The sequence below is a fragment of the Prionailurus bengalensis genome, chromosome C1, assembly GCF_016509475.1.
Source record: "Prionailurus bengalensis isolate Pbe53 chromosome C1, Fcat_Pben_1.1_paternal_pri, whole genome shotgun sequence".
Taxonomy (NCBI): Eukaryota; Metazoa; Chordata; class Mammalia; order Carnivora; family Felidae; genus Prionailurus; species Prionailurus bengalensis.
The window spans coordinates 213,283,213-213,311,126 of record NC_057345.1 but is presented as its reverse complement, the minus strand read 5'-3'; the positions used below and the strand labels follow the sequence as shown (position 1 = coordinate 213,311,126).

The following is a 27,914-nucleotide window of genomic DNA, read 5'->3' as shown; positions in this document are numbered from 1 at the left end:
CGAGCCTCCGCCGCCTCGCCCTCCGCTCGGCCGCTGGGCACCTGGGGGCCCGTGAAGTCCTCCCCACGCAGGCGTTGACCCCTCCACCCCCTCCCTTCCCCAGCACCGCCTAGCTCCCCGCCGGGCCCGCGCCGCCGCCGCTTCCCTCGGGGCTCTTTGGACACGCCCGCGACTCCGATCGCACCCCTCAGGCTTGGGGGCCCGGGGCGACCTTTGCGCGCCTCCTGCCCCAACTCCCCGCGGGGCGAAGGGTCCCCACGCCCCTTTCCTCCCCCGCCCGGAGCCCCGCCCCTGTTTGCCCCGCCCCTCAAGCCCCGCCCGCCGTTGCCCCGGGAACCGCGGATCCCAGCAGCTGCAGGAGGCGCCCGGCCCAGCGGAGCAGCCCTCGCCGGAACCGCCGTCGCTCCAGCAGCCGCCGTCGCTCCAGCCGCCGCCGCCGCCGCCGCCGCCGCCGCCGCCGCCGCCGCGCCCCAGCTCCGGCTCCCGCTCCCGCGCCCACTCGGTCGGCCATGCCGCCCCGCCGCGCCTCGGCGCCCGGTGCGCAGCTGCTGCCCGCGTCGGCCCTGCTGCTCCTGATGCTCGGCGCGGGGCCCCGCGGCGGCTGCCTGGCCAGCCCGGTTCCCTCCGCGCCCCTGCCCGCGCTAGGGCCGTGCGCCGCGCAGCCCTGCCGGAACGGGGGCGTGTGCACCCCGGGCCCCGCGGGCGAGCCCGGCTACAGCTGCACCTGCCCCGCCGGGGTCTCCGGGGCCAACTGCCAGGTGAGTGGAGTCGGCGGGCGTGGGGCGGGGCGCCGGCCGGGGACCAGCGGCTTCTCCCCGCCGGCCGCTGCGCGCTGCCCCGAGCGGGGCTCCAGCGTGCTCGACACCAGCTTCTCCTGCTTCCCGGAGGGGATGGATCCGGCCTCTCGGCCCGCGTGGGCGCGGACCCCTGGCCGACCTTGCAAGCGCCTCTTCCCTGCCCACCCCAGTGCTCCGGCAGTGCCGCCTGGGGCTCTCAGGGCGTGCCGCTCCAGGGCCTGGCAGCCACCCCAGCCTCGGTACTCCTGGCACGACCATTGGCCACCAAGTGGCGCGCCCCTCCTGGGCCAAGCCGAGCCACGCTCCGCTCGAGCGGGGTCTCGGTGCTTGCCTGGCAGCTCCGAGCGTCACCCCCTCCCGCAAGGTGTTCAGCGTCCGGGTGGCCCCTGCCGCCAGTCCCGCTGGACCCTGCGCGTGTCGAGGGTGCGCGGTATGGGAGTCGGGTGATGGCGGGCTCCGTGCCAGGTGGTCGGACACTTTCCTTTCCTTTCCTCCAGCCTTAAGGGCTCTGACAAGGCAGCTGGAGGCCGAGAGGGCAGCTGCCTTCCCGCGGCCTGCCCCTTCTGGGCTTAGGGGGGAATGTTGCAACTGTCGGACGGGTTGGAGGCGACATTGTGCGTGCGGCCCGGGTTGTCGCCCTCCGGGCCGGACGCTTGGGGCGGCCAGCCAGGGCATGAGCAGGGCACTGGGAAGCTTCGAGGAAGCGCGGGGCGGCGCGAGGGATGGGAGGTGGCCAGCGGCCGCGCATGGATTTGGGATTCACGAGAGAATTTGGTAGAAAATAATAAATGAGGCTGGGTATATGCTAAAGCTCGGTGACATCTATTGACCTAAACACCAACATTTCCGAATAGGCGTTTCGGTAATGTCATGTTGGCGAGTAGAAAGAAAATGCCCAAGTCTCCACTCCAGGGCGGGGGCAAATAACAAACTTCTCTGGAATTCTTCAGTTAAACCAGGTGAATGTGGAACATATTTGGGAGCAAATGCTTTCTTTCATACATTTGGAGTGCAGGAGTTTGTTTTCATGAAAATTTTATAAAATGCTCCAAGAGTTACTTTGAGAATGCCCAAATGGACTCTTCTATCTGTGGGGAAGAAAGACCACAGATGAGATGAGATGAGATGAGCTTTGATTTTTTTTTGTTTTTTTTTTTTGTTTTTTAAATAGAGGTAAACGGGATTGAGACGCTTGACCTTGACAGCCAGAATTTTTGCTATTCCCTAGATTTTTTTTCTTTGGTAGCAAATTATCGGTGAATCTGTCTCTTCAGTGTTGTGTCCTTTGTTAACTGGTTCCAATAAGCTTTAATTCCCTCGCAGAGATGCTGCTGCTGAGTGTGTGTGGTATGGCCATCCGGAGTGGATCGGGGACATGACGACTCTTTGGGGAATTTGCTGTTGGAGCCTTTCTAACCATCAGGACAAAATCTTGCCGGCTAATTTCCCCTGTTGTTTGATGATTCATGTGACTTTTGTGAAGAAATGAGTTGCCTGAATGCTTCTATCAAACTGCTGATATATTTACATGTCTGAATTCTATCCTTGAAGGAAATAGTTGATTTGGACTCAGAGTATAGCAGGGATGGACAGGAGAAGGCAGGTTAGTGTGTCCTCGAGTTTGAGTAAAGGGGAAGAAAAGCTGGGCATTGGGAATTTAACCCAACTCTGAGATTTGTGTGTGTGTGTGTGTGTGTGTGTGTGTGTGTGTGTGTGCGTGACTCAAAAATTATAAGAAATCTTCAAGAAAGGCCGAGACCCCTGCAGTGTTTCCTAGATGACTAACAGAGAAGCACAAATATATATATATATTTTGTCTTACGTAGTGGTGTGATATATAATGTAATTCATTCAGAAAAGAGTCACAGATACATAAATACTGCAGAACCAAGTGGTTCAAGACGGATTTGGGTTTCTTGTAGAGCTCCCATTCCAGGCAGTGTCAGCTACAGAGTGCTGCCCACCTGAGGAGAAGCAACGCTGGGTGTTCTGAGTTCCCCGTTGGAGAGAGAGCCAAAATAACTGTAATTCTAACAGGAGAGATAGCAAATTTGGAACCCGATCTGGCTTGGTTATCCGGAAGAACTTAACTGAGATGATTCAGAGCCTTATAACCCTTACAAAATTGATTCCTGACCATTTTAACTTAATCTTTCATGATCTTGCAATAGTTCTCAAGACTCATTTTCAAAGGCAATCTCAACAGAGAAGATAAACAGAGGGGAAAAAAAAAAAACCCCAAACCCTTACACATACTCAATTACAGATAAGGGAAGTGGATGTTGGCCACTGCAGCCTGGTGGTTGCTGAAATAGAAGCTGGTACTCACTGGATACATTGGAAATGGAATTTTACCTGTATGTGAAGAGAAACCTTTAAACAGAGAGTGTCACCCCCACCCCCAATCGCAAAGACAGTGTTAGCAGTGGAAACAATAGAACCTAACTCTGAAGTTTTGTTTCTTTTCTTTCTTTCTTTCTTTCTTTCTTTTTCTTTCTTTCTTTCTTTCTTTCTTTCTTTCTTTCTTTCTCTCTCTCTTCTTTTCCTTCTTTCTTTGTCCTTTTTTTTTTTTTTTCAAGAAAATTAAGAAAGTCCTAAACCACTAGTCAGGATTAAAATGGATTAAGGCTGTTTTCAGCCTGTGGTCTGCTGACTGACTGTGCAAGCCCATGGATCCAGGCAGTGCTTCTGGCGTCAGCCGGTGACAGGAACTCATGGGATCTGGGAACTGTGTGATGTGAAGGCAGGATGTGTGGGCCACAGATAAACCTGCTGTGACAGGTGATCTAAACTGGCTGAGCCTCAGTTTCCTCATCTTTGGGAATGAGACCTACCTCACAGGGTTTGTGATAAAGAGTCTGATTTGGCTTTTTGACGTGTGACTGCCGACAGCTTTTCAGTATCACCCCACTTTCTTTGCTTCTGCACCACATCAGGGCAAGCTGAGAAAGCCTGGGTGCTTGGGAGGCGTTCACACCCTGCAAGACCCGCCCAGGCTCTACTGGCCCTCCCCTGTCTGCAGTTACCCCCCCCCCCCCACCTCGTTTCCTTTCCCTTTTTATAAATTAAAAATTTTAAATGTTTATTTATTTTTGAGACAGAGACAGAGCGTGAGTGGGGGAGGGGCAGAGAGAGAGAGGGAGACACAGAATCCAAAGCAGGCTCCAGGCTCTGAGCTGTCAACATAGAGCGCCACGCAGGGCTCGAACTCACCAACCGTAAGATCATGACCGGAGCCGAAGTCCATTGCTTAACCAACTGAGCTACCCTCCTTTCCCTTTTTTCTTAAGCAACCGGTGACCAATGTGGGAGCTGCCTGATCTCCCCAGAAAGCCCCGTTGTGTGAGCAAGAACCTGTTCATACCCTGCTGGTGTGTGTGTGGCATTTTCAGTCTTGACATTCAAACCAAATTTTGAGTGGGTGACCATCCTGTCTGTGGGATATCCCCAACAGCGTTTTGGGGAAGATTAAATTCATTATATGTTGTAAATCACCAAGCACCCATAGTTCCTCCATAAATTCCACCTCTTTCCCATCTTTTTGAACTTTTGCACACATTTTATATACTTATTACCTAACTGTATGAGGTAGATAGAACAGGTGTCGTCATCTCTTGTCAGATGTAGAAATTGAAACTCATTTTGACTGAATGACCAATCTAAGATCTAGCATTTTGATTGCCCTGAAAATCATACAACATGTATGTATGTATTTTAAGAATACTTATTTTCTAAGTCCTCTATCATACTTAAACATAGTAAATCATGAGGGTTCAATAGATTCTAAAAATATATATGGAAATCTACCCTACACAGACATGATGATGATGATCGATGATGACGATATTGATGATAGTGATGATGATAGTGGTGGTGATGATGGTGATGATGTTGATGGTGATAATGACGACAATGGTGGGGATGGTAGTGATTATAATGATGGCGATGGTGGTGGTGATGATGGCGATGGTGGTGGTGATGATGGCGATGAAGGTGGTGGTGATGGTGTGATGGTGAATATGGTGGTGATGATAGTGAGAGTGTTGATGGTGGTGGTGGTGGTGATGATGGTGATGATGATGACGGTGATAATGGTGACAATGGTGGTGATGGTAGTGATTATAATGATGGCGATGATGGTGGTGGTGATGATGCTGATGGTGATGATGGTGATGATGGTGGTGGTGGTGATGGTGATGATACTGAGGGTGATGGTAGTTGTGGTGATGATGATGGTGCGATGGTGAATATGGTAGTGACGATAGTGAGGGTGTTGATGGTGGTGGTGGTGGTGATGATGGTGATGATGATGACGGTGATAATGATGACAATGGTGGTGATGGTGGTGGTGATGATAGTGAGGGTGATGATGGTGGTGGTGGTGATGATGGTTGCTAAGTCTTTTCACAAGCACTTTCCATGCACCGGCACTGTTTTGGGGGCTTTACAGATGTAACTCACCAGTCTTCACAGTGTCCTATGAGCTGGGTGCAGCTACTGTCCTGTTATGTAGGTAAAGTGCAAACAAGTTACATGACCGGCCCAAGGTCACACAGCTGGCAAAGGGTAGAGCTGGCTTTTGAACCAGGTGGCTGGCTTGATGCAGAGCTGTAGAGTTTAAAGTCCAGCCTTGGTCCCGCCATTAAGCTGTGGGACCTGAAGCAAGGGCTATGACCTCTTGGAGTGTTGTCAGTAAAAAGAAGATAACGTGATTTGAGTCCGGTTCTGCTCTAAAACACCGACCTTGAGTGGCTCTGTCCAGCTGGGGTAAAAGGCCACAGGAATGACCATGACAGCAAATTCTTATGCCACATACAAAGTAGGACTTTCACCTCAGAGTTAGAATTCTGGGTCCTAGCTGAAGTTATTTTCCCATGATGACAAGCAAATGGGCACTAACTAAAAGAAATACAAATATTTCTGGTGGGTTTGAAAAAATCTTCAACTTCTAAAGGATTGAGACTGTTCTTCTCACCTTTCGGGTTCATTTGGCGAAGCAGGTAGGTATCAGAGGCACAGTGGCCGGGCCAGTTTTTCTTTTCTTCCGTTCTGTTGGGCCAAAGTAGGGATTATTTGAATTATTTTAATTTGTGTTCTTTTGTTTGTAAAACTTTTTTTTATTATCATGAAATAATTCTTTGCCAAGTATTCAAGCTGTCAGACACCTGTTTGTTTCCTCCTTGCATGTTCCCTAGGAATCTTATCCTTTGGGATTATAAGGAAATGTGTCAATGTCTGCACTTGGAGAGAAAAGGGGCTTGCATAGCTGCTTTTTATGCAAGTTAATTTTACTCACAAAGCTGATTCTAGGATCCTCTCTTCTGATTAAACATGCTGACTTGAAACAGTGGTTCTGTTTCTGATGAATCCATTTTCGATCGGAGGCTGCTAACGAACAAAAGAGAATTCTGGCTCTTTGCACAGCATTAGTTTTCTCTAGTGGACTTTTTGCACACACATGCACACATAAGCTCACGTGCACGCATGCACACAACTCACGTGCACACAAACACATGCACACAAACTCACACATGCATGCTCACAAACTCACATGGCATTGTGTGCAACATGTCCAATATTAGCGGAGGGGTCAAGAGACATCGCTTCTTTCTCTGGATTTTCTGTCAACCTTGAACCTCAGTGTTCATACCTCTACGATGGACTAATGTGTTTGCCTTCTTTTCTTTATAGAAAAGATGAAATTCACAAATGGGAATATGGGGAAGTTTTATCAATAAGTGGAAAGAACTATGGGAGAATGAATTTTAACACATTTTTTAGAAAAGTAAAATGTTGCACAAATACAACTTAATCCCAAGAAAAAGGATTATAAAATTTCCATATAGAATAGGATTATATAGGCTCACAGGCAGTTTATTCCGTGCCTGTGATCATCTTCAGTGAACGGGCTCAGCTTTTTCTCCCTCCTTGGATGCATTATGCTAAAATCTAAATATAAAAAAGGAACAATTTGTTATATTAAAATTTTGATAAATGTGTGCCTCTTTTTATTCTGAAATAAATGAATAATTTCTCAGAAAATTCTCAGTCACCTCATTTTCCTTTGAAACGAGTGAGTTAAAATCCTATAACAATTTCAGTAAAAGAAAAACAGTTGCTTTTCTTGGTGCTGTTAAAATGAAGTTATTTTCCTGTTGTGTTTATCTAGTGCATTCTTAGGAAACATCACTTTTGTCAGCTTGGCCACCTGACAAAAACACATTCTGTCTTTAGCTTCTTTGCTTAAGCTTCTCTTGTGACATGGTACCATCCAAAATGGCCTTGTTTATGGCCACGTTTCACAAGCATCGAACAGGAAAGAAAACCTATCTGCAGCTGAAGGGCATTCGAGTCAGAAAGCAGAATGCCCGAGCTGTATTTTTAGATCTCCTTATGGATTCAGTAGGCAGCTGTGGTCAGAGCTGTTTAACCCAGTGGCAGGGACTACAGACTCTTGTCCCCCAAACAGAAAATCCAATAACACAGCAAAGTTTTGTGGACAGAATTTCTTTATATTTACCCCTTCCTCCTTCCGTGATGCTCCCCTCACCCACACAGCTGGCCTCCAACCCTGGCTGCCTCTAAGAATCCCCTGCGAGCTTTCACAAAGATGAGTGCCTGTGTCCAACTGTCCCCTGTTCCCCCAGATTCTGACTGAACTGGTCTCAGGCGGAGCCCGGGCACTGGTGATTTTTAAATGCTGTCCAGGTGATTCTGTATGACCAGGAGTGAGACGTGCCTGCTAGACCCTCATCGACTCCCCGCAACCTCCCCCGACCCCCTGCCTAGCATGTAGCACACGCAGAGAAAGCAAATGCAGTCACACCTGCTCTCGCTCATTCTCACCAGAAGAGCATCCAGTTGCGAAGGGCCTGGCATTCCTCGCCCACGTTCTCCTCAAATGGCAGGGGTTTGCATCTCAAAGTAGACTGGAAGTCTCCACGAAGGAGCCTGATGGATGATGTGTTCTGGAGTGGAAAGAGCCCAGTGTGCATTGGAATCCAGCTCTGAGTGCATTGGATAAGTAACTCATTGTCCTGTGGTTTGGTTTCCTCATGGAATCCTGATGCCGACCTTACAGGCTGTCGTAGCTTGGAAACGTATCTGGCCCACTAATAGCCCAGGAGGCACCCAATAAAAAGCTATTGTGCACACCTACAATAGGAATCTTATTTATTTCATGCCTTTCTTTACAAAAGTGGGGAGCTTAGAAAGCCCTTTCCCTTGGACCAAAAAGAAAAAAAAAATGTTTCCTACCTGACTTCCAAAGAGACCGAAATTCCATCAGTAGAGATTCATTTCTTTGGTTCTGATGTATCAGATGCTAGAAGGCTTGGAGTCTGGTGCTGACTCCGCACAGCATTCACTTCTGTTGGTCGGTTCCTCCTCTGTACTCCACTGACCAAGTGGGTGCCAAGAACAGAGAACAATGTGAACTGAGCATGTGCTCTGGCCTAGACTTTTATGGAGTTGTTCACTGCTTTATTTGAACACTAACCTGTCTTCCGTCAACATTCATGATGTGAGTCTTAGGGAGTGTCTTCAAGAGAAGAGGCTTCCTTCATCACTCCTCCCTGCTCCCCAGGGCGAGTGAGGGCAGAACAGGACCCAAGACAGGGACGGGCAACTAGACGACTGACAGGTATCCAGTGCAGGGGCTGCACATAGTAGGTGCCCCACAAATACTGCTGAATAACCAAGTGGCTTCAGTGGGATGCAACTGTGGGCACCCTCAGGGCACTGGGCACCATGGGGCAGATCTAGGCACACGGGGAGGGACACTGGTGAGGATTAGGAAAGCACATGAAGACAGATTTAGCGTGTTTAATAACTTTCCCTAGTTCCAGGTCTGTTCTGGGCAGTGCATGATAGTTTTCAGTAAATCCTTTGCAGTAGCCTTGGCTTCTAATCCCCTAATAAAGCTTTCTTTTCAAAATACTTTTCTTACGAATTAAATCAGGGGTGGGCAAAGGACAGTCCACGTCGTGTCTCTCCTTCCCCTCCACGCTAAGAGCTAACAATGGATTTTAACGTTTTTACATGGTTGGAAAAAAAATCAAAACGAGAGTAATATTTTGCGATGCATGAAAATATGGGAAATTAAAATTTCGATGTCCATCAATAAGGTTTTATCGAACACAGCCACACCCGTGCTTTTAAGTATTGTCTGTGACTGCTTAGGAGCTCCAGCGACGAAGTTGAGTAGTTGTGACGATATGATGGCCCACAAAGCTGAAGATATTTATCTGGTCCTTGACAAGGGAAGATGTTTGCCGAATATTTCTGTAAATGTTGGAAAGAATTTACCTTTGCATTTTCATTTACAGTACAACCTTGGTTTGTGAGCATAATTCGTTCTGGAAACATGTAGGGGTGCGTGGGTGGCTCAGTCGGTTGAGTGACTGACTTCGGCTCAGAGCATGATCTCGCAGCCGTGAGTTCGAGCCCTGCATCGGGCTCTGTGCCGACAGCTCAGAGCCTGGAGCCTCCTGCAGATTCTGTGTGTCTCTCTTTTTTTTGCCCCTCCCCCACTCGCACTCTGTCTCTCTCAAAAATAAACATCAAAAAAATTTTTTTAAAATAGAGCATTCTGGAAACATGCTTGTAACCCAAAGCACTTGTATATCAAAGTGAATTTCAAGAACCATGGGTTCAGTTGTGATCATGTGACTTTGGGGCATCACGTGCTACTCGTATTACAGGATATCGCTCGTTCGTCAAATTAAAATTTATTAGAAATGTTTGCTCATCTTGCGGAACACGCACAGAACAAGTTACTCACGCTGCAAGGTTTTACTGTATTTGACTTATCTAAAGGCTGGTCCTCCTTGCTCCCCCTTTTTTCTTCCTCCCCCGGTCCCTTCTCTTTGAAGGGTGTCTACAGCCAGGTTCCAGGGCAGAGAGACACATGGACAGATAAACAAAACCCTTGTTGTCTTCAGATTGCTTTAATCCCAGGAATCATCCTCGACAGACTTTAGCTTTTCATTGCCCATCAGGCCTTGGTTTAACGTGTTTGGACGTTAAGGTTATGGCCGGTTTGCAAGGAGGCAGGAGGCAGAGGAAATGGTAGCTGTCAGGAGCTGGGGTGTGAATTTAGAGATTAGAATCTATGCCCACTGATAAGCTTATTAGGTTTCTTTACCCTGGTTCCTCACTCATAAATAGGAAGGTTGGAAAGATTAAGGGGAGTAGCTCGTGAAGCCCTCCCACAAGCTCTGACCATACAGACTATTTTTATACAAGTGGATGGCTAAGGAAACTTACCTGGGGGTCACACCGCTCGGTGACAGTGGGCGATCTGGGCCCTGGCGCTGTGGCTTCGAGTAGAGTGTTTTATTACTACTGTACTGCACTTCCCTCAAACTGTGCCATGTTTATGACCTTGAACGTGAGTGCCCCAGGGGACCAGGAGAGGAAGCAGGGGTAATGCCCCCCATTCTGGCAGTTTTAGTTTCTATAAGGATGCTCTGCGTTTGTACAATGGTACGGTTTTTCTTTCTTCAAGAGAGAGAAAAAGCATAAGGCTCTTAAAGAAGAGCGAGGATTTGAGACACGAAATAAGTGTATTTAAAAGAAATCGCCTCTTGAGAAGAGAAACATGTCTGCTATCTTTGCTAGCAGTTCCTGAAAGCTAGCACATCCTTTAGAATTTCAATGCTGGCCTTTACCTGCTGCTTATAGTTAATTTAAAGAAACATTTGTCATCCCCTTTGGGCTTCAGAGGCAAATTGAAACTCCTTCACGGAAGGCACCCTGTGGCGGAAGTAATCACGAGCGATGAAAACGAGCTAGTACTTTTTTTCACGGGAAATCAGAACCAGAGTCTGTAGTAAATGGGCTGATTTCTGCCCAGATGGAAGCGCACCCAGTGAGGGGGATGGCCAGTCTCCCGTGACATTCAGGTTAGATTGTTGACATGTGTTCTTCATTAAAGAAAAACTGCGTGCTTAATTTTTAAAAAAATTTCTTTATTTAAATTCAAGTTAGTTAACATACAGTGTCGTATGGGTTTCAGGAGTAGAACCCAGGGATTCATCACTTACACGTGACACCCAGTGCTCATCCCAACAAGTGCCTCTCCTTGGTGCCCGTCACTGATTTAACCCATCCTCCACCTTCCAGCGACCCTCAGTTTGTTCTCGGTATTGAAGAGTCTCTTATGGTTTGCCTTCCTCTCTCTTTTTATCTTATTTTCCTTCCCTCTCCCTATGTTCATCTGTTGTGTTTCTTAAATTCCACATATGAGTGAAATCATAATATTTGACTTTCTCTGACTTATTTCCCTTAGCATAATACACTCTAGTTCCACCCACGTTGTTGCAAATGGCAAGATTTCATTCTTTTTGATCTCACGTTGTGTATATATACCACATCTTCTTTATCATCAGTTGATGACATTTGGGCTCTTTCTATATATAATTTGGCTATCATGCTTAATTTTCAAGCAACATGGAATGTATTAGAGCAGGCAAAGTGTTAAATATCTCCTCAGTATATTACCTTAGAAAGGGAAGACTTTGTGCAGGAACCGCGAAAAGAAAAACAAAACCTCTAACTTCAAACTGACCTCCGTGTTGTTCCTTGTACAAAGGGTTTCCAGACTTTTTTCTTTCTTTTTTTCCCATTAAGTTATAACTCACATACAGTGAGATTCACCCTTTTAAGCATTCAGTTCTATAACTACCACCGTAATCAAGGTATGGAACAGCTCATCACCCCCATACATTTCCTTATGCCCCTTTGTAGTGAACTCTGTCTCTAACCTCATGCCTCTGGCCACCGTCGGTCTGATTTCTGCCTTTATGGCTTTACTTTTCCATAATATCATATAAATGAGATCATACAATATGTGTGCTTTTGAGATTGAGCCATGTGGTGGTATGTATCCAGCATTTGTTTCTTTTTATTACTGCATAGTATTCCGTTGCATGGATATAGTATTGTTTGTTCTTTCACCAACTGACGACATGTGGATTGTTTCCGGTTTTTGGTGATTGTGCAGAAAGCTGCCATAAACGTTCACGTGGAGGTCGTTAAGCAGGCACACCATTTTCGTTTCAAGTAAATACCCAGGAGCGGGATTACTGGGTCGTGTGGTAAGTGCAAGTTCAATTTTATAGGAAGCTGCCAGACTGTTTTCCAGGATGGCTACAGCATTGTGCATTTTTATCTGCAGCAAGTGAGAGTTTCAGTTGCTTACGTCCTTACCAGTTCTTGGTGTTTTGGGTGATTTAGATTTTAGCGGTTCTAACAGATGTGTAGTATTCTTACGTTGTGATGTTAATTTGTATTTTCCTAATGGTTAATGATTTTGAACATTAAAAAAATATGCATTTGCCATCTATGCTTCTCCTTTGATGGGTACAAAGTTCTTTCTATATTTTGAGTACAAATCCTTGATTTGATATGTGGCTTGCAAATATTTTCTCCTAATCTGTGGCTTGTGTTTTCATTTTCTTAACAGTGTCTTTCAAAGGGCTGTTTTTAAGTATTGATGAAGTCTAGTTTATTAATTGTTTCCTTTTGTGGTTTGTGCTTTTCTGTGTTCTAAGAAATCTTTGACCTAAGGTCATGAAGATTTCCTTCTGTTTTCTCCTAGAATTGTATTGTTTGAAGTTTAGACTTGGGTCTCTGACCCAGTTTGAGATGATATTTGTGTGTGGTGCAGTGTATTGGTAATTTTTATTCACTTTTGGCACATGCTATCCAGTTGTTCTAGAGACATTTGTTGACAAGACTATCTTCACTGAATTATCTTGGAAATTTTATTGGAATCGTTTGACCATAGTATGTGGGTCTATTTCTAGACTCTATTCTATTCCATTGACTTTCTTTGTTTTAAGTTTATTTATTTATTTTGAGACAGGGAGTGTGTGGAAGGGGCAGAGAAAGAGAGGGAATACCAAGCAGGCTCCATACTGTCCGTGTGGAGCCCGATGTGGGGCTCAAACTTGCAAACCGTGAGATCATGACCTGAGCTGAAATCAAGAGTTGGGCTCTTAACTGACTGAGCCACCCTGGCACCCCTCTGTTGACTTTATGTATTTATCTTTTTGCCAATTCCATACTGTCTTGGTTACTATAGTTTCACAGTAAGACTTGAAATCAGGTTGTGTGAGTCTTCTAAGTTTATTCTGCCTGCCTCCCAAATATTACACTTTGTTTCTCTGATATTCAAATTTAAGTGGGAGTCTATATTTTGAATTTACTAAATCTGGCAACCTTACCTCAAAGGCTTGACTAATCCCTACTCCAATTCCCAGAGATTTTCCTGAAGAGTACATCAATGGCACTTTAAATTCTTGCAGAACAATTATATAGAACAGAACAATTATATATATATATATATATATATATATATATATATATATAATATTTATTAACTTGAATTAAAAACATTGATTTTGCTCATAGTTTTACATCTTCATGGGCCCTTTTAAGAACAACCGTCAGGGGTGCCTGGGTGGCGCAGTCGGTTAAGCGTCCGACTTCAGCCAGGTCACGATCTCGCGGTCCGGGAGTTCGAGCCCCGCGTCAGGCTCTGGGCTGATGGCTCAGAGCCTGGAGCCTGTTTCCGATTCTGTGTCTCCCTCTCTCTCTGCCCTTCCCCCGTTCATGCTCTGTCTCTCTCTGTCCCAAAAATAAATAAATGCTGAAAAAAAAAAGTTAAAAGAACAACCGTCAAACTATGTCAGGGCATTAAAATCTGTGAAAATATAGTGAAAAAAGCCCATTGGTAAACTTACCTGATCTTCCTTCCAACCCTTCTACTAATCTCATGCTTCTGCACCAATCACTGTCTGCATTTTGGTGTGTAGTTTTACATAGAAGCATACATGAAGTGTATGCAAATACTCATCTATACACGCAACTATAATGTATAGATGTAAAAGCATCCTATAAATCCTGTTCTGTGACTTTTTCTTTGTCTATTTTGAACATCTTACTTTGAATATGTCTTAAAACAGAAAGCGAACTCATTCTTTTTGATGGCTGAATAGTATTCCCTTGTGTGGTTGTGTGACTATGTTTTAGTCTTTACTGAAGTACATTGTTTCCATTTTTTCACTTATAAATAATGTTTAAGTGACTATACACACACACGGTGACATATATGTGTATAGATGTCAAAAGCCACATCATTGAATATTCTAATATTGCTAAATTACTATGCAAAAATGTTGGACAGGTTTGCAATTTACTAACAGCATATGAGAATGCCTATTTACCCACATTTTTGTCTTTATGGGTTTTCCTATTTTTCTTTCTTCTTGTGTGTGTTGACTGATAGACACACTTGGCATCTCATTGGTTCTCTTTGCATTTTAAATATTATAAGTGAGGGAGAACACTTCTTTTTTTTTTATTTAAAAATTTTTTTTTCAACATTTATTTATTTTTGGGACAGTGAGAGACAGAGCATGAACGGCGGAGGGGCAGAGAGAGAGGGAGACACAGAATCGGAAACAGGCTCCAGGCTCCGAGCCATCAGCCCAGAGCCTGATGCGGGGCTCGAACTCACGCACCGCGAGATAGTGACCTGGCTGAAGTCGGACGCTTAACCGACTGCGCCACCCAGGCGCCCCGAGGGAGAACACTTCTTAAGAATTGCCTGTTCTTATTTTTGCCTAATTTTCCTTTGGGTTACCTTTTTTTCCTCCCATTGATTTGCAATAGCTCTTTGTTATTGACGGAAATTAAGCCTTGTCCTTTCTGTTTAAATCTCTTTTCCCTAATTTATCATTTTTCTTTTGGCTCTGTTAATGCTCGTTGTTTCTCTCTTTAGAGGCTTATAGTTTTTGTTCTTATTTAGCCAAACTTGTCAACGGTGTGGTTCATTAATTTTAATTACAACTCTAATGTTTGATACCAATACTACACTATATAATATTTTGAAAGTCACCTGATTTGAGCCAGGAGTTTGCTTTTGAAGAATTCCATTTTGGCCTAGGTTTATATTGATAGGCTCATCCTATTGTCTTTTGGAATGTACAGTTAAATATAGCCCCACTTTATGACTATTTTAAGAAGGGCTGGCATGGACTTCCTAAATCATATTTAAATACTTGTAATTTATCTTGACTTTTTCTTGAGCCTGAAACACTGCAACCATTTTATTAAGATCTTTCTTCTTCTTCTTCTTCTTCTTCTTCTTCTTTTAAAAGACATACTCAGTGCGTTGTTCCTTTAATGATTGGCATGGGTTCCTTAGTATTTTGTTAAAATCACCAAATTAGTTTTAATGGCATTATGGGATAATAGAGTATTTCTTACAAGTTCTTGATTGTGTAACGGTCTGATTACAAAAAGTGTTGTTCATCCCGGCTTAGGCAGAAAAAGGTTCATCTTAATATTCAGCAAAATGCAAATTTCCCTTCTGCTCTAATCTCCATATAATATTTTTTAACATGCCTCCCCCCCCCCCCCCCGCCCTGAGAACAACCTCCTTTCTCCTGACCAGGAATGTTTGTGCTCCTGCAGCTTCATTTTCACTCTTTAAAATTGGCCATTGGTTTTTTTGGTTGTGCAAAAGAGAACTCTTTTACTTCTATAGAAAAGCCTCATAATGAGAAAATAATAGAGACAGAGAAATGAGAACTAATATTGGCATTTCTATGAGGCCTAAAATAAACTCTCAGTTGGAGAGAGCTAAATTTAATGTTATTATTTTTGTCTTTTACAAAGGGAGGGTAGCACAGGGGGTGGGGTGGGGATTTGGGAGCTGTACTGACCCAAAGGGAAGCACTCTTTTGTTGTTGTTGTTTCCTAAGAAAAACAATTGTTAGTATTCTGTTTGACCTTCATAGTGTTAAAAAATGCTGCTAAAAATGAAGCTGACCCTTTTTAAACATCACAGTTGTAATTTATGTGGTTTCTCTTGCTTCCCTCACCTGCAAGGGTCTTTAGAGATGTTTTGTATGTTTAGAAGAGGTGTTTTTCAAGCAGAGCCTGTGGGAATTTGGGGAAAGTTGAGAGCCTACTTTCCTACTCTTGTATGTTTGTGATTCCCTTAAAAACAGCCTCCTCGGTAAAGCTGGGTCTTCTGTCCCAGAATGGAGAGTCTTTACTCTTGCCAGAGCTCACTCACCAAGAGACCTGCTTCCTTCGTGGCTCCTCCAGATGACAGGTTGTTTGCCTCTTGACATAAACTCTTAACCTGAAACCTGGAAAAAAGCACATCTTACTGGAGAATTCTAGCGTTCTATTCTAAAGGCTCTGACCGGGGCGCCTGGGTGGCTCAGTCAGTTAAGTGGCCGACTTCGGCTCAGGTCATGATCTCACGGTTCGTGTGTTCGAGCCCCACATTGGGCTCTGTGCTGACAGCTCGGAGCCTGGAGGCTGTTTCAGATTCTGTGTCTCCCTCTCTCTCTCTGCCCCTCCCCCGCTTGCACTGTGTCTCTCTCTGTCTCAAAAATAAATAAACATTAAAAAAAAAGGCTCTGACCATGGTGCATTGGGAAGAAGCTTAATGCATAGAAAGGAACACCGATGGATGTTGTGTGTATTACAGTTGAGAGACAATAAGGTCTTGAAATATCCCATGGTTTCTCATAATCCCAAGTGGCCTGAATTATATATCATCCCAGGTATATCCATGGGATCTGTATTATCTAAAAAAATTTTTTTATTGAGGTACATTCACGTAATATAAAAGTAACCATTTTAAGGTGAACAATTCTGTGGCTTTTAGCACATTCACGATGTTGTGCAATCAACATCTCTGTCTAGTTCCAAAATGTTTTTATCACCCCGAAAGGAAATGCTATACTTATTAAATAGTTGCTCCCTATCTTCCCTTCCCCCCGGTGGCTGGCAACCACCAATCTACATTCTGTCTCTATGAATTTACCCGTTCTTGATATTGCATGCAAATGGAATAATATAATTTGTGACCTTTTGTGTGTGGCGTCTTTCACTTAGCATAATTTGAGATTCATCCACATTATAGCATGTATCAGTAGCTCCTTCCTTTTTATGGTTGAATAATATTCCACCGTGTGTACATATGACATTTTATTTATCCATTCATCCGTTCATTTGGGTTATTTCTACCTTTTGGCCATTGTGGCTAATGCTGCTATGAACATGATTATATAAGTAATTGTTTGAGTACCCGTTTTCAACTCTTCGGGGTATATAACTAGGAACAGAATTGCTGGGTCATATGGCAATTCTATGTTTAACTTTTTGAGGAACCCCCATATGGATTTCCATTTGTGTTATCTTCTTATACAGCCTGAGCCCCAAGATCCTCCCTTGGATGGCTACTTGCAGCTTCTACTCACAGGCCGGACTTACGTCGTCTTGTTATTGTCCCTGCCTGGGCACACAGCAGCCCAGATGTTCACTCCTGGCCTGGTTTGTGGCCCTAATTTCCTTTGACACTCTGCTTGCCCAACTCTGTGGTCATTGCATGGAAGAGCCCAGCTTCCTGTGGCGCTGGCTCTGGAGGGCCTGTCAACGGAGAGTTCTCTTCTCTGGCTCAGCCTGAGCACTGCCCCTCCAGTCCAGTGATTCATGCCTCAATCTAGTTCCTATTGTCTGCTGAGCTCCTTTGGGAGAAATAGAGAGATTGCCAGGGCACTTGTGCCACCATGAATAAGTGACCTTAGATGTCATCGGTCCAATTGCCTCATTTCACTGAGGAGGAAATGAGGCCAGAAAAAAGTGTGCAAGGCCATCTGGGTCATTAGTGGCTGGATAGAGCTTGAGAAAGGGCTTTAACATCTGGTTGGGTGTCCTTCAAGATACCCTGTGTAGTCCCCTCTCCTAGGCGCAGGCACCCATCAGACACATTCGGTATGTTACAAGGAGAAACAGAGCCTCTCCAATGGTCATTGTGGGTTATAATATCATCTGAGCTCACTTGTTTGTTAAGGAACTAGCTGATGAGGGTTTATGTAGAGCACTTCTATTGTTAGTTTTAATGAGTTCAGTGTAAACGAGTTCAAGTGGGCCGTGGGGAGGGATCTCCTGCATCCAACGATGAGCCAAAGCATGGTGGGCCGGCCGGAGATCCCTTGTTGCCTAGCAGTCATCCCCAGGCAACTTGATTCCTACAACCTGAACCTGGTGAATGTCTGCAGGAATGGGGATGGGCAGTGCACTTGGGAAAGGAGTGGGAATGGGATGTTTTGCAGGCTTGATATGGCTCCTAAGGCACAGCACCCCCTTCTCCCCAATACTAAACAAATACAAACCAACCAACTTCAGGGAGATGGCAGTTCTGGAAATTCTGGAGAGTTTGTGGCCCACAGAAGCTCATAAAACAATTGAATCCTCAGGTCAAGAGTTCAGTGTGAACCTCTGCTTACCACCAATCCCTCTGTTCCCATGACGTGGGGTCATCCAGGCCTGCCCTACTCACAGCCTGACCGCGAAGTGCTCTTTTTGCAGAAAACTGGGAGTGGAGAGGAGATGGCATTCTTTGCTTTTCATTGCAAGGCTAACAATCTAGGGAGCTCACCATTCTGATGGCCATTGATTAAAATGGTCAATGGGCGATGATTAAAATGGTATTGGAGGAGATAATCAAGAGGACGTGACTGTGGGGTGACTCATAAGCTGAACCCGGGCAATCAAAGGCTCCCCAGTCCCTCCCCACCCTTGGAATATACATCATGCCCCCTGTTCCTGCAGTCAGAGCCATTTTCTAGGATGCAGCCTTGAGAGAGTAAAGAATTGTTCAGACCATTTGGACAGTGACTGAACCTAGTTAAAGCCTCTGTGTAAACTTGTAAGATTTCTCAGGTAGACACAGTGATCTACCACCCACGACAAGCCTGGTATGTAAGTTCCCTTGCTTATTTACCTTCCCCCTGCATCTGGAGTGGCCTGCCTCATTCTTTGGTCTCTCCTTGCCCTTTGTGTATGGAGGGCAGTTTTACTTTTCCTTTGGGAAGTTTCCAAGTTTTTGAACCAACAAATGGCACCATATTTCATAGACTTTCAGCACTTGGAGGGATTCTAGAATTCATCTTGGCCAGTTCTCCAATTTTGCAGAAGTAAGTGAAAGCCGATGAGATGAATGTCAGAGTCAGGAGTGGCATATCCAGGGCTGTCTTCACCGAAGCCTTTAAGCTCAGAATCTCAAAACACCAGGAACAGTCTTCTGGGGATGGGCGTGGGTGGGGATTTATAATAAAAATGTTCTCATGGGCATTCAGATTCAAATGAAATATCCAGTTACTTACATGTCTAACCATGTGTGAGGTTTCTTCCCTCATGTTTTGTAATTATCACATTGTTTGGAGGAGGCATTTCCTCTACTTGATAGATGAGAAAACTGAAGTGGATAGAGATTCTTGGTGATGTGCCCAAGGTCACACAGCAGGTGTTGAGAATGGAGTCATCTGTCCTCAAATGCAGTGCTTTCTTCACATTATCACAGCTGTTTTCTCCTCCATTTAATATAGAATAAAAACTCTTCATACCAGGTGCTGAGCACAGTTCTCAAGTACATACTACTTAGTTGAACGCTATGTGGAATGAATCGGAATGGTGCAGTATTAACTGTAATCATCACATCATTTTATTTTTGACAATCAAGAGCCATGCTAGATGGGCAGGCCATTGTTTTGAGATGAACTTGCAATGTAAAACCTTTTTCATCTGGATTGGAGGCAGTTTTTCTGCATGGCTTAATACCTTTGCCCAACGCCATCAGAAATAACTATTGAAAGTATGATTTTATATTTTAACTTATAGAAAAAACCTCTAAAGATAAAATTAGTTTTATTAAAATCATTATTACCTTACACAGTCACTTATAAAGTTCAGTAATGTGATTAATGACAGCTAAAAGCCAATGGAAGTTCTGATTTTAAGGTGGTTGTGATTTCTGTGTGTTTGCGGAAGTATGAACAGACCAGAAATACAACGAAGTGTTTGGGTTTTTAAGTAGAAATATAGTTGCTTAAATGTATTTACATTCCTATAAGGACTTGAGTGATTAAGTGATATCTAATTTTGTCATCTTATGGATGGGGAAAAATGAAGACCAGAGAGGTTTGAAGACCAGGAGAGATCAAAGGTTTTCCATGCTGTCTGTATTAACTAAAACTCTTTGGGTTGCAAGCAACAGAAAACTCAATTCAGATAGCTTAAGCAAGAAGGAAGTCGTACGTTCATGTGACTGAAAAGCAGAGGCATGGCAGTATCAGGGGGCTCAACTAATATCACATGGGCCGTGAGTCCCTCCACTTCTCAGCCCCGCTTTCCTGCCTTGGCTTTGTTCTCACATTCCAGATAGTGACCCCAGGCAGCTCTGGGGCAGCATTAAAGGAACAGAAAGCATCTATTCTTTAGTTGCTCTTAAAGTCCTGAGATTAGGTCTGGTTGGACTGACTTGGGTCATGCGTGCACATCTAATCCAATCATTGCGACTAAGGGGTTGGATTCTGCTGATTGGCCAAAGCCGGGGTCATGTGCCCCAGCTAAACCGCATGGATCAAGATTGGAAAGAGGTCTTTTCTTAAGGAAATTGGGGTACTATTCTTAGAATGAGGGAAAATAGGTATTGGGAATGAAGTCAACAGATTCCCAATATACCCTACTGCCTTTCTCTTTGTGTCTCTTCATATTTGAATGGAATGTCACCAAAAATGAATTCCTCTGTCTGCTTCTTTGCAGCCATGATCTATCTCACTGAGACTTCTTGGTGGGGCACTTTTTGTGGTGGCTGAGTATAAATTTAATTACCCATATTAATCTCTATTGTCTCATTTCTAGTGGTGATATTTTATATTGGAGAGCATATCAAGATAAGTTAGTTTCAAAATATTGCAATATATATTTTAGGAGGACTGTAAATAATCTCTGTCTTTCTCTCTGTCTTACACACACACACACACACACACACACACACACAGAGTTAAAAATTTTTTTTTTTAACGTTTATTCATTTTTGAGAGACAGAGAGAGATGGAGCATGAGCAGGGAAGGAGCAGAGAGAGGGAGAAACAGAGTCTGAAACAGGCTCCCTGCTCTGAGCCATCAGCACAGAGCTCGATGTAGGGCTTGAACTCATGAACTGTGAGATCATGACCTGAGCTGAACTCAGACACTCAACCGACTGAGCCACCCAGGCACTCCCCCCAACCCCCAACAGAGTTTTAGAAAATGTGTATGTGTTTTAATATCTGGCATTCAGTAGTTGTTCACAATTGCTTATCTAATACACATTTCATCTTGATTTCACAGACATATAAATTAATAAATGGCTTACAGGTGATAATCAGCTGAAGTTCCCTCATCAGTTAACATTCTCTGATGTGAAAGTGATTATTGCAGGGATTTAGTGGTTGATGTAGTAGGAGGCATGAGACTAGGAATCAGATGACCTAGGTTCTGGCTTGGCCACTTCTTAGGATGGAGAAAGAATTTGTTTTGTAGTAGAGAAAGTCACAACTGACTAGAAATGAAGACTTCAAATCAATCAGTCAATTGGGGGAAATCAAATGGGGGAAAACAGACAATTGTCCTGTGTAGGAGAATCCAAAGTAATAGATAGATATAATGTTCCTTCAAGGAGGGGAGCCTAACTCCCACTCCTTAACTGTGGAGTGTGCATGGTGACATCTTTCTAAAGAATACAGTGTACAGGGGCGCCTGGGTGGCGCAGTCGGTTGAGCGTCCAACTTCAGCCAGGTCACGATCTCGTGGTCCGTGAGTTCGAGCCCTGCGTCGGGCTCTGGGCTGATGGCTCAGAGCCTGGAGCCTGTTTCCGATTCTGTGTCTCCCTCTCTCTCTGTCCCTCCCCCGTTCATGCTCTGTCTCTCTCTGTCCCAAAAATAAATAAACGTTGAAAAAAAAATTTAAAGAATACAGTGTACAAAGGGAAGATAAAGGGCACTCTTACGGTGGAGACACCAGACAACTACCACCTCATCCAGGGGATCAAGGTCAACATCAACAGGGATAAATCACCTTAATAGTATGTACCCTTGACATGATTTGATGAAAATTGTACTTTGCTCCTGTGGTTTTCTTCCCCCAAACTCATATCCCATCTAATTATGAGAAAAACAGCAGACAAATTCTAATTGAGGGAGATTCTACAAAATACCTGACCATTATGCCTCAAGACTGTTAGAGTCATTAAAAACAAGGAAGCCCCAAGAAAAAAAGTCTCATAGCCAAGAAGAACTTGAGAAGCCGTGATGGCTACATGTAGTATGGGATCCAATAACAGAAAAGGGGACATTAGGGAAAAACTAAGGAAATCTGAATAAAGAATAGACTTTAGTCAATAGTAATGTGTCAAATTGGTTCATTAATTGTGACAAATGTTATCACACTAATGTAAGATGTTAATAACAAAGGAAACAAGATTTAGAGTATATGGGAGCCCTCTGTACTATTTTTATAACTTTTCTTTAAATTTGAAACTATTTAAAATAAAAAAAAGTTTATTAAAAGAAAATGAGGGATTTGACCCATGCTTTGATAGTCTTGAGTTACTATGGATAATCCACAGTTGGCTTTTTAAAGAAAGAGAAATCAATTTAGTTTGCTAGATATCTATAGTATTCTTAAAATTATTATAGTAATAATAGCTAATATTTATTGTGTGCTGGGTCATCTTCTAAGCACTTTACATATGCTAATTTATGTCATCTTTTTAACCACACAACAAAGTATATGCTGTTATTATTGTCATCATCTCCATACCTCACTCTAATTTTACACAAGATGAAAATGAAGAACAGAAAGGTTGAGTAACTTGCTCAGATTCACACAGTAAGTGGAGGAACTGGGCTGTAAACTGTGTTCTTCACCAGCATGCTGTACTTTTTCTGTTTTGCTTTGGTGCTAGACATACTCTGTCTTAACTAGCTTAGATTTGTGACCCTTTTGTGTTCGAATATTAATAGTATATGTATATATAGGGGTGTGTGTGTGTGTGTGTGTGTGTGTGTGTGTGTGTGTGTAACAGGAGACTTGTAGGATTACCACTACCCAGCTTTCAGTCATTTTGTGAGATTCAACATAGCAGTAAGCCCTTCAGACTGACTAGGCATGCTTATGTTCTTTATAGATCCAGTACCCCGGAGCTCCCACTATGGCACTGATCTTTAATATATTCCATGTTTTGAGCCTAGGACAAATTGGCACTAGGAATTGGTTCAAAGTACATTGGTTAAACAATTGGTGTTGGAAAAACTAAATATCCACATGTAAAAAAAAATGAAGTTGGACCCTTACCTTACACCATACAGAAAAATGAACTCAAACTGAATCAAAGACATGAATGTAAGTGCTAGTAAGTGCTAAAACTATAAAATTCTTGGAAGAAAACATAGAAGAAAAATTTCATGACATTGGATTTGGCATTCGTTTCTTAAATATGACACCAAAAGCACAAACAACAAAAGAAAACATAAGTAAATTTGACTTCATCATAATTAAAAACTTTTGCGCATCAAAGGGTACTATTAACAAAGTGAAAAAGCAGCCATCGAATAGGAGACATATTTACAAATCTTATATCTACTAAGAGACTGATATTCAGAATATATAAAGAGCTCCTAAAATTCAATGACAAAAAAGAAAACAACCAAATTAAAAAATGAGCAAAGGATTTGAATCAACATTTCTCCAAAGAAGATATACAAGTGGCTAATAATCATATGAAAATGTGCTCAACATCACAAGTCATTAGGAAAATGCAAATCAAAACCACAGTGAGATATCACTTCACATTTTAGTTATAAGAAATCCAAAATAACAGGTATTGGGGAAATTGGAGCCCTTGTGCATTGCTGGTGGAAATGTAAAATGGTATATCTGCTGTGGGAAATGATATGGACATTCTCCCCCCCCAAATTAAACATGAAATTACTATATAATCCAGCACTTCTACTTCTGAGTATATACTCAAAAGAGGTGAAAGCAAGAAACTGGAACAGATACTAGCACACTCATGTTCACAGCAGCGTTACTCATAATAGCCAAAGTTAGAAACAACTGAATTGCCTGTTGATTCCTGGATCAATTAAGATCAAGCCTACATAAATATTAAATTGATGGATTTTTCTAGTAATTTGTCCAAATAATCTAAAATATCCAATTTATTGGCATAAATTATTCATAATCTCCTCCTGTGATTTTTAAAGGACCTGTAGGATCTGTAGTGATGGCTCCAGTTTTGTTGTTGATATTTGCTATTTGTGCTTTCTCTCTCTTTTCTCATAGTCTTGCCAGGAGTTTATTGATTTTATTAGTCTTGTCAAAAATTCCATCTCTTTTTTTACCTATTTTATTAATCTCTGTTATCTTTATATTTTATATTTTCAACTTTCATTGGGTGTAATTGATGTATTTTGTTTTTTTAATTTCTGGAGATGAATGCTTAACTTCTTGATTTTTAAGTCCTTCTTCTTTTATAATATATATATTTGTGGCTATACCTTTCCCCCTAATCTTGGCTATAGCTATGTCACACAAGTTTTGGCATATATTATTTTCATTATCATGATTTGAATTTGTTTCTAATTTACTTTGTAATTTTTCTTCTGCCATAGATTATTTAGATTTGATCATTTGGTTAATTTTCAAGAATTTTGAGATTTTTCTAGTATAATTGATTTCTAATATAATTCCACCATTAATATTTTGATTGTGAATTTGTATAGTTACTTCTGTAAAATTTTTGCTATGTATTTTATGCATATAAATTCATAATTATTGCATTTTCCTAGCGAATTGAATATTTCATTCAATTTAACATTTGAAATGTTTCTTTTTAGCTCTAGTATGTTTTTTCCTTTTAAAAAAAAATATATTTATTAATGTTTTATTTATTTTTGGGAGAGAGAGAGAGAACAATCAGGGGAGTGGCAGAGAGAGAGAGAGGGACAGAGGACCCAAAGTGGGCCCTGCACTGACAGGAGAGAGACCGATGTGGGGCTTGTAAAGTTTACCATGTCTATATTGACACAGACATATCAGCTTTCTTTTGGTTAGTGTTTGCATAATGTATCTTTTTAAAAAGAGTTTTATTTTCTGTCTTTTTGTATTTGTACATTTAATGTGAGGCTCTTACAAGTAGCGTATATTTGGGTTCTGATTTTTACGTAGTTTGATGATACTTGTCTTTTAATGGGAAAATTTGGTTCCTCTATATTTAGTTACTGATATAATTGGGTTTATTTATATCACATTATAGCTTTGGTTCATTTTTATTGGTAGAGTGTTACCCCTGGAGGTCTTAACCCCAAGTGAGGGGGATTTGTCAGATTAAGCATTAAAAAAATATTTTTTTTTAATGTTTATTTAGTTTTGAGAGAGAGAGAGAGAGAGAGAGAGAGAGAGAGAGAGAGACAGAACGTGAGCAGGGGAGGGGACAAAGAGAGGGAGACACAGACTCTGAAGCAGGCTCCAGGTTCTGAGCTGTCAGCACAGAGCCTGATGTGGGGCTTGAACTCACGAGCTGTGAGATCATGACCTGAGCTGAAGTTGGATGCTTAACCGACTGAGCCACCCAGGCACCCACAGACTAACCATTTTTAGCAGCCCTGAACTCCATTTTTTTTGTCCCCCTAATTCAGTGAAGTTGTCATCACTCTCAGTTTTTCAGCATTTTAACAACCTCTTCTGGAAAATTTAGATGCTTCTGGAGGAAAAAGTCTTCCCAAGTGCTGATTTCCTTTCTTGTTTTAGATCTTTCCCTGTAATTTTTCACAGCCTTGCTAGTCATTCCTTACCCCTTGTCAACCTCTACTCCTTTATTGGGAGTTTACTCCCTTTATTGGGATTTACTACTCCTTTATTGGGATTTACTCCTTTATTGGGTTCATTGTTTATTTTTTTTTATGTAAAAAAATTTATTTTTTTATTTTTGAAAGGCAGAAAGAGACAGAGCAGAAGTGGGGGAGGGGCACACAGAATCTGAAGCAGGCTGCAGGCTCTGAGCTGTCAGCACAGAGCCCGATGCAGGGCTTGAACCCACAAATCGTGAGATCATGACCTGAGCCAAAGTCAGATGCTTAACCAACTGAGCCACCCAGGTGCCTCTTGGGTTCATTGTTTATAGTCTATCTCTCTCCTGCTGGAACTGAATCTCCATGAGGGCAGGAGTCTTAATTTCTACACAGATGTAATCCAAGCCCTTGGAACAGTGCCTGCATGTGGGTAATAAATAACTTACTATTAACATTTGTTGAGTGAATGAATGAGTAGTCCTGGAAAGACAGAGCTGGAAGGGAGATTGGATTCACTCAGTTCACTCACTTTGACAATAAACATTTTATCAAATGCTGGTCCCATCCAGGCCCTGGCACTGGGCAAACCAGGGTAAATTAGGTGTATTCCCTCTGCACTGTTGTTAGTAGGTAGATGAAAAAGCAGACTCAGGGAGGTTAAATGACTTGTCCAGTGCTACTCAGATTGAGACTCCAAGGTATAAATCTGCAAGACATATTTTTCTTTATACGAAAAAGAGGGGGAAAATATCCCTCCTGTCCGTTGGTGGTTCTCAACCCTGACTACGTACTAGGCAAGATCCAGGAGTAGTTGCCTGGGCCCTATGCTAGAGTGATCACATCTGATTTTCTGGGGGTGGTGTTTGAGCAGCATATTGACAAAGAACCCTACCCCCCCCCCCCCCAGATGATTCTAATGGGTAGCTCTGGCCCAGGACCTCTGGCCTGGTTTATTCATGCAGATCACATAATATAGGTTTATGTTATTTGGAATACCACCTTTCTTGTGCTTTCTTGGTTGAGAGCTTGGCTTGGTTTCTTTCACTAATATTGGTCAGCTCCAAGAAAAAGTAAGCCTTACCAGAAGAGTGTGGAATGGTTATGGTGGGCAACTATCAAATTTAAATTGGTGGTTCTGTGTTATTTTCCTGTCCCTTACACTCATCCAGCCTATGGGATTCTATGTTAGCCATCCAGTCCCCTCCCTCTTTGCACTCAGGGATTTGGATCTTGGTTCTGTGGCCTTAAAGAAGTTACTTAACATCTCTGGGCCTCATTGCTCTCCCCTCTAATAAAGTATGTCTCTTCTGGTTGCTGGGAAGGCAACAGCAACGCAAGGAATGCTTTGACCAGTCGTTTGCTGTCTCCTTTATGTCCACCAGGACTTTCTGTCTCTGCAGGGAAGAATTTCCCAAAGCTTTGGTTATTGTTATTTTTTATTATAAATCTCCCCGTGCCTTTTGTGCTAAAGCCTGTATGAAGTGGACTGAAGTATTTGCAGAATCAGCTGATATACTTTCCACAAGGCATCTAAAGATGAACTTTTCTGGTTCTTTAGTCTGGGCCCCCTTAAGAGCAACAAAAGAAAAGAAGTTCATTTTTACTCCTTTTGCTTTGTGGGGGTCACTGGAATACATTAGTGAAGATGACTCATGTTTGTGTCCGTTACCCTCATATTGATTACAAATGAGAATCATTATAGTGGGAAGTCAGTTGTCCTCACATCCTGAATGTGTGCTTTGTGGTTCACTATTCCTGTTGATGAGACCAGTTCTGGCATCTAACTGGTGAATTAAGATATGTCATAAGGACCCATATTACAGTATAAACGAAGTATTTTATGAGGGCCGACATGACTTGTAATGATCTCCCTCAAGTTCATGGTCGGATCCTTTGCTTCATTGTATCCCAAATTTCAATTTTTGTTGCTCGAGAGAAAGCAGGATATTTTTTATGTTTTCTGAATCAGATCAGTTGGGTTTTTTCCTGGTAATTCCATTTTTGCATTATTTTCTATAGAATTTGACAAATGATTAATAAACATGACACATTCTTGTCTTTCGTATGTTTCTTTGGGGAAATTACTGGGGTTAGTTGGCTGTACCTCTGACTACTTAGTTGATAATCTGAGCATGGAAAGGAAACTTTACCATGGGCTTGATCATTAGGAAGATTTATCCGTAAACACCCTGAGACCACAGTGAGGGAAATAATTGCAGGCTTCAAACATAATTACTCAAATTACACTTGCTAAGAGTTGTTTGATTTAGGAATCCTGCATTTGAATGGAAGAACAGACTGTTAAGTCTTGGGCAGTATGCTAGAAAGAGTTTTAGATGGGGAATTAGGAGGCCAGCTTCCGTCATTAGCAGAACCTTGGGCAAATCGCCTAACCTTTCTGGGATTTAGT

At 42.8% G+C, this 27,914-nt stretch overlaps 1 protein-coding gene across 2 annotated transcripts in view; it reads left to right on the top strand.

Annotated features, from left to right (window-relative positions):
* The first annotated feature begins 353 nt into the window (after nucleotides 1-353).
* DNER (delta/notch like EGF repeat containing) overlaps nucleotides 354-27,914 on the top strand; it is a 322,783-nt gene continuing 295,222 nt past the window's right edge. Inside the window, exon 1 of one of the 2 annotated variants that reach the window (XM_043578058.1) lies at nucleotides 354-758. In XM_043578058.1, the coding sequence (XP_043433993.1) occupies nucleotides 510-758 (249 nt within the window). In that variant the 5' untranslated portion in view covers nucleotides 354-509. The remainder of the gene's footprint in view (nucleotides 759-27,914) is intronic. The other variant, XM_043578059.1, reaches the window with a different exon arrangement.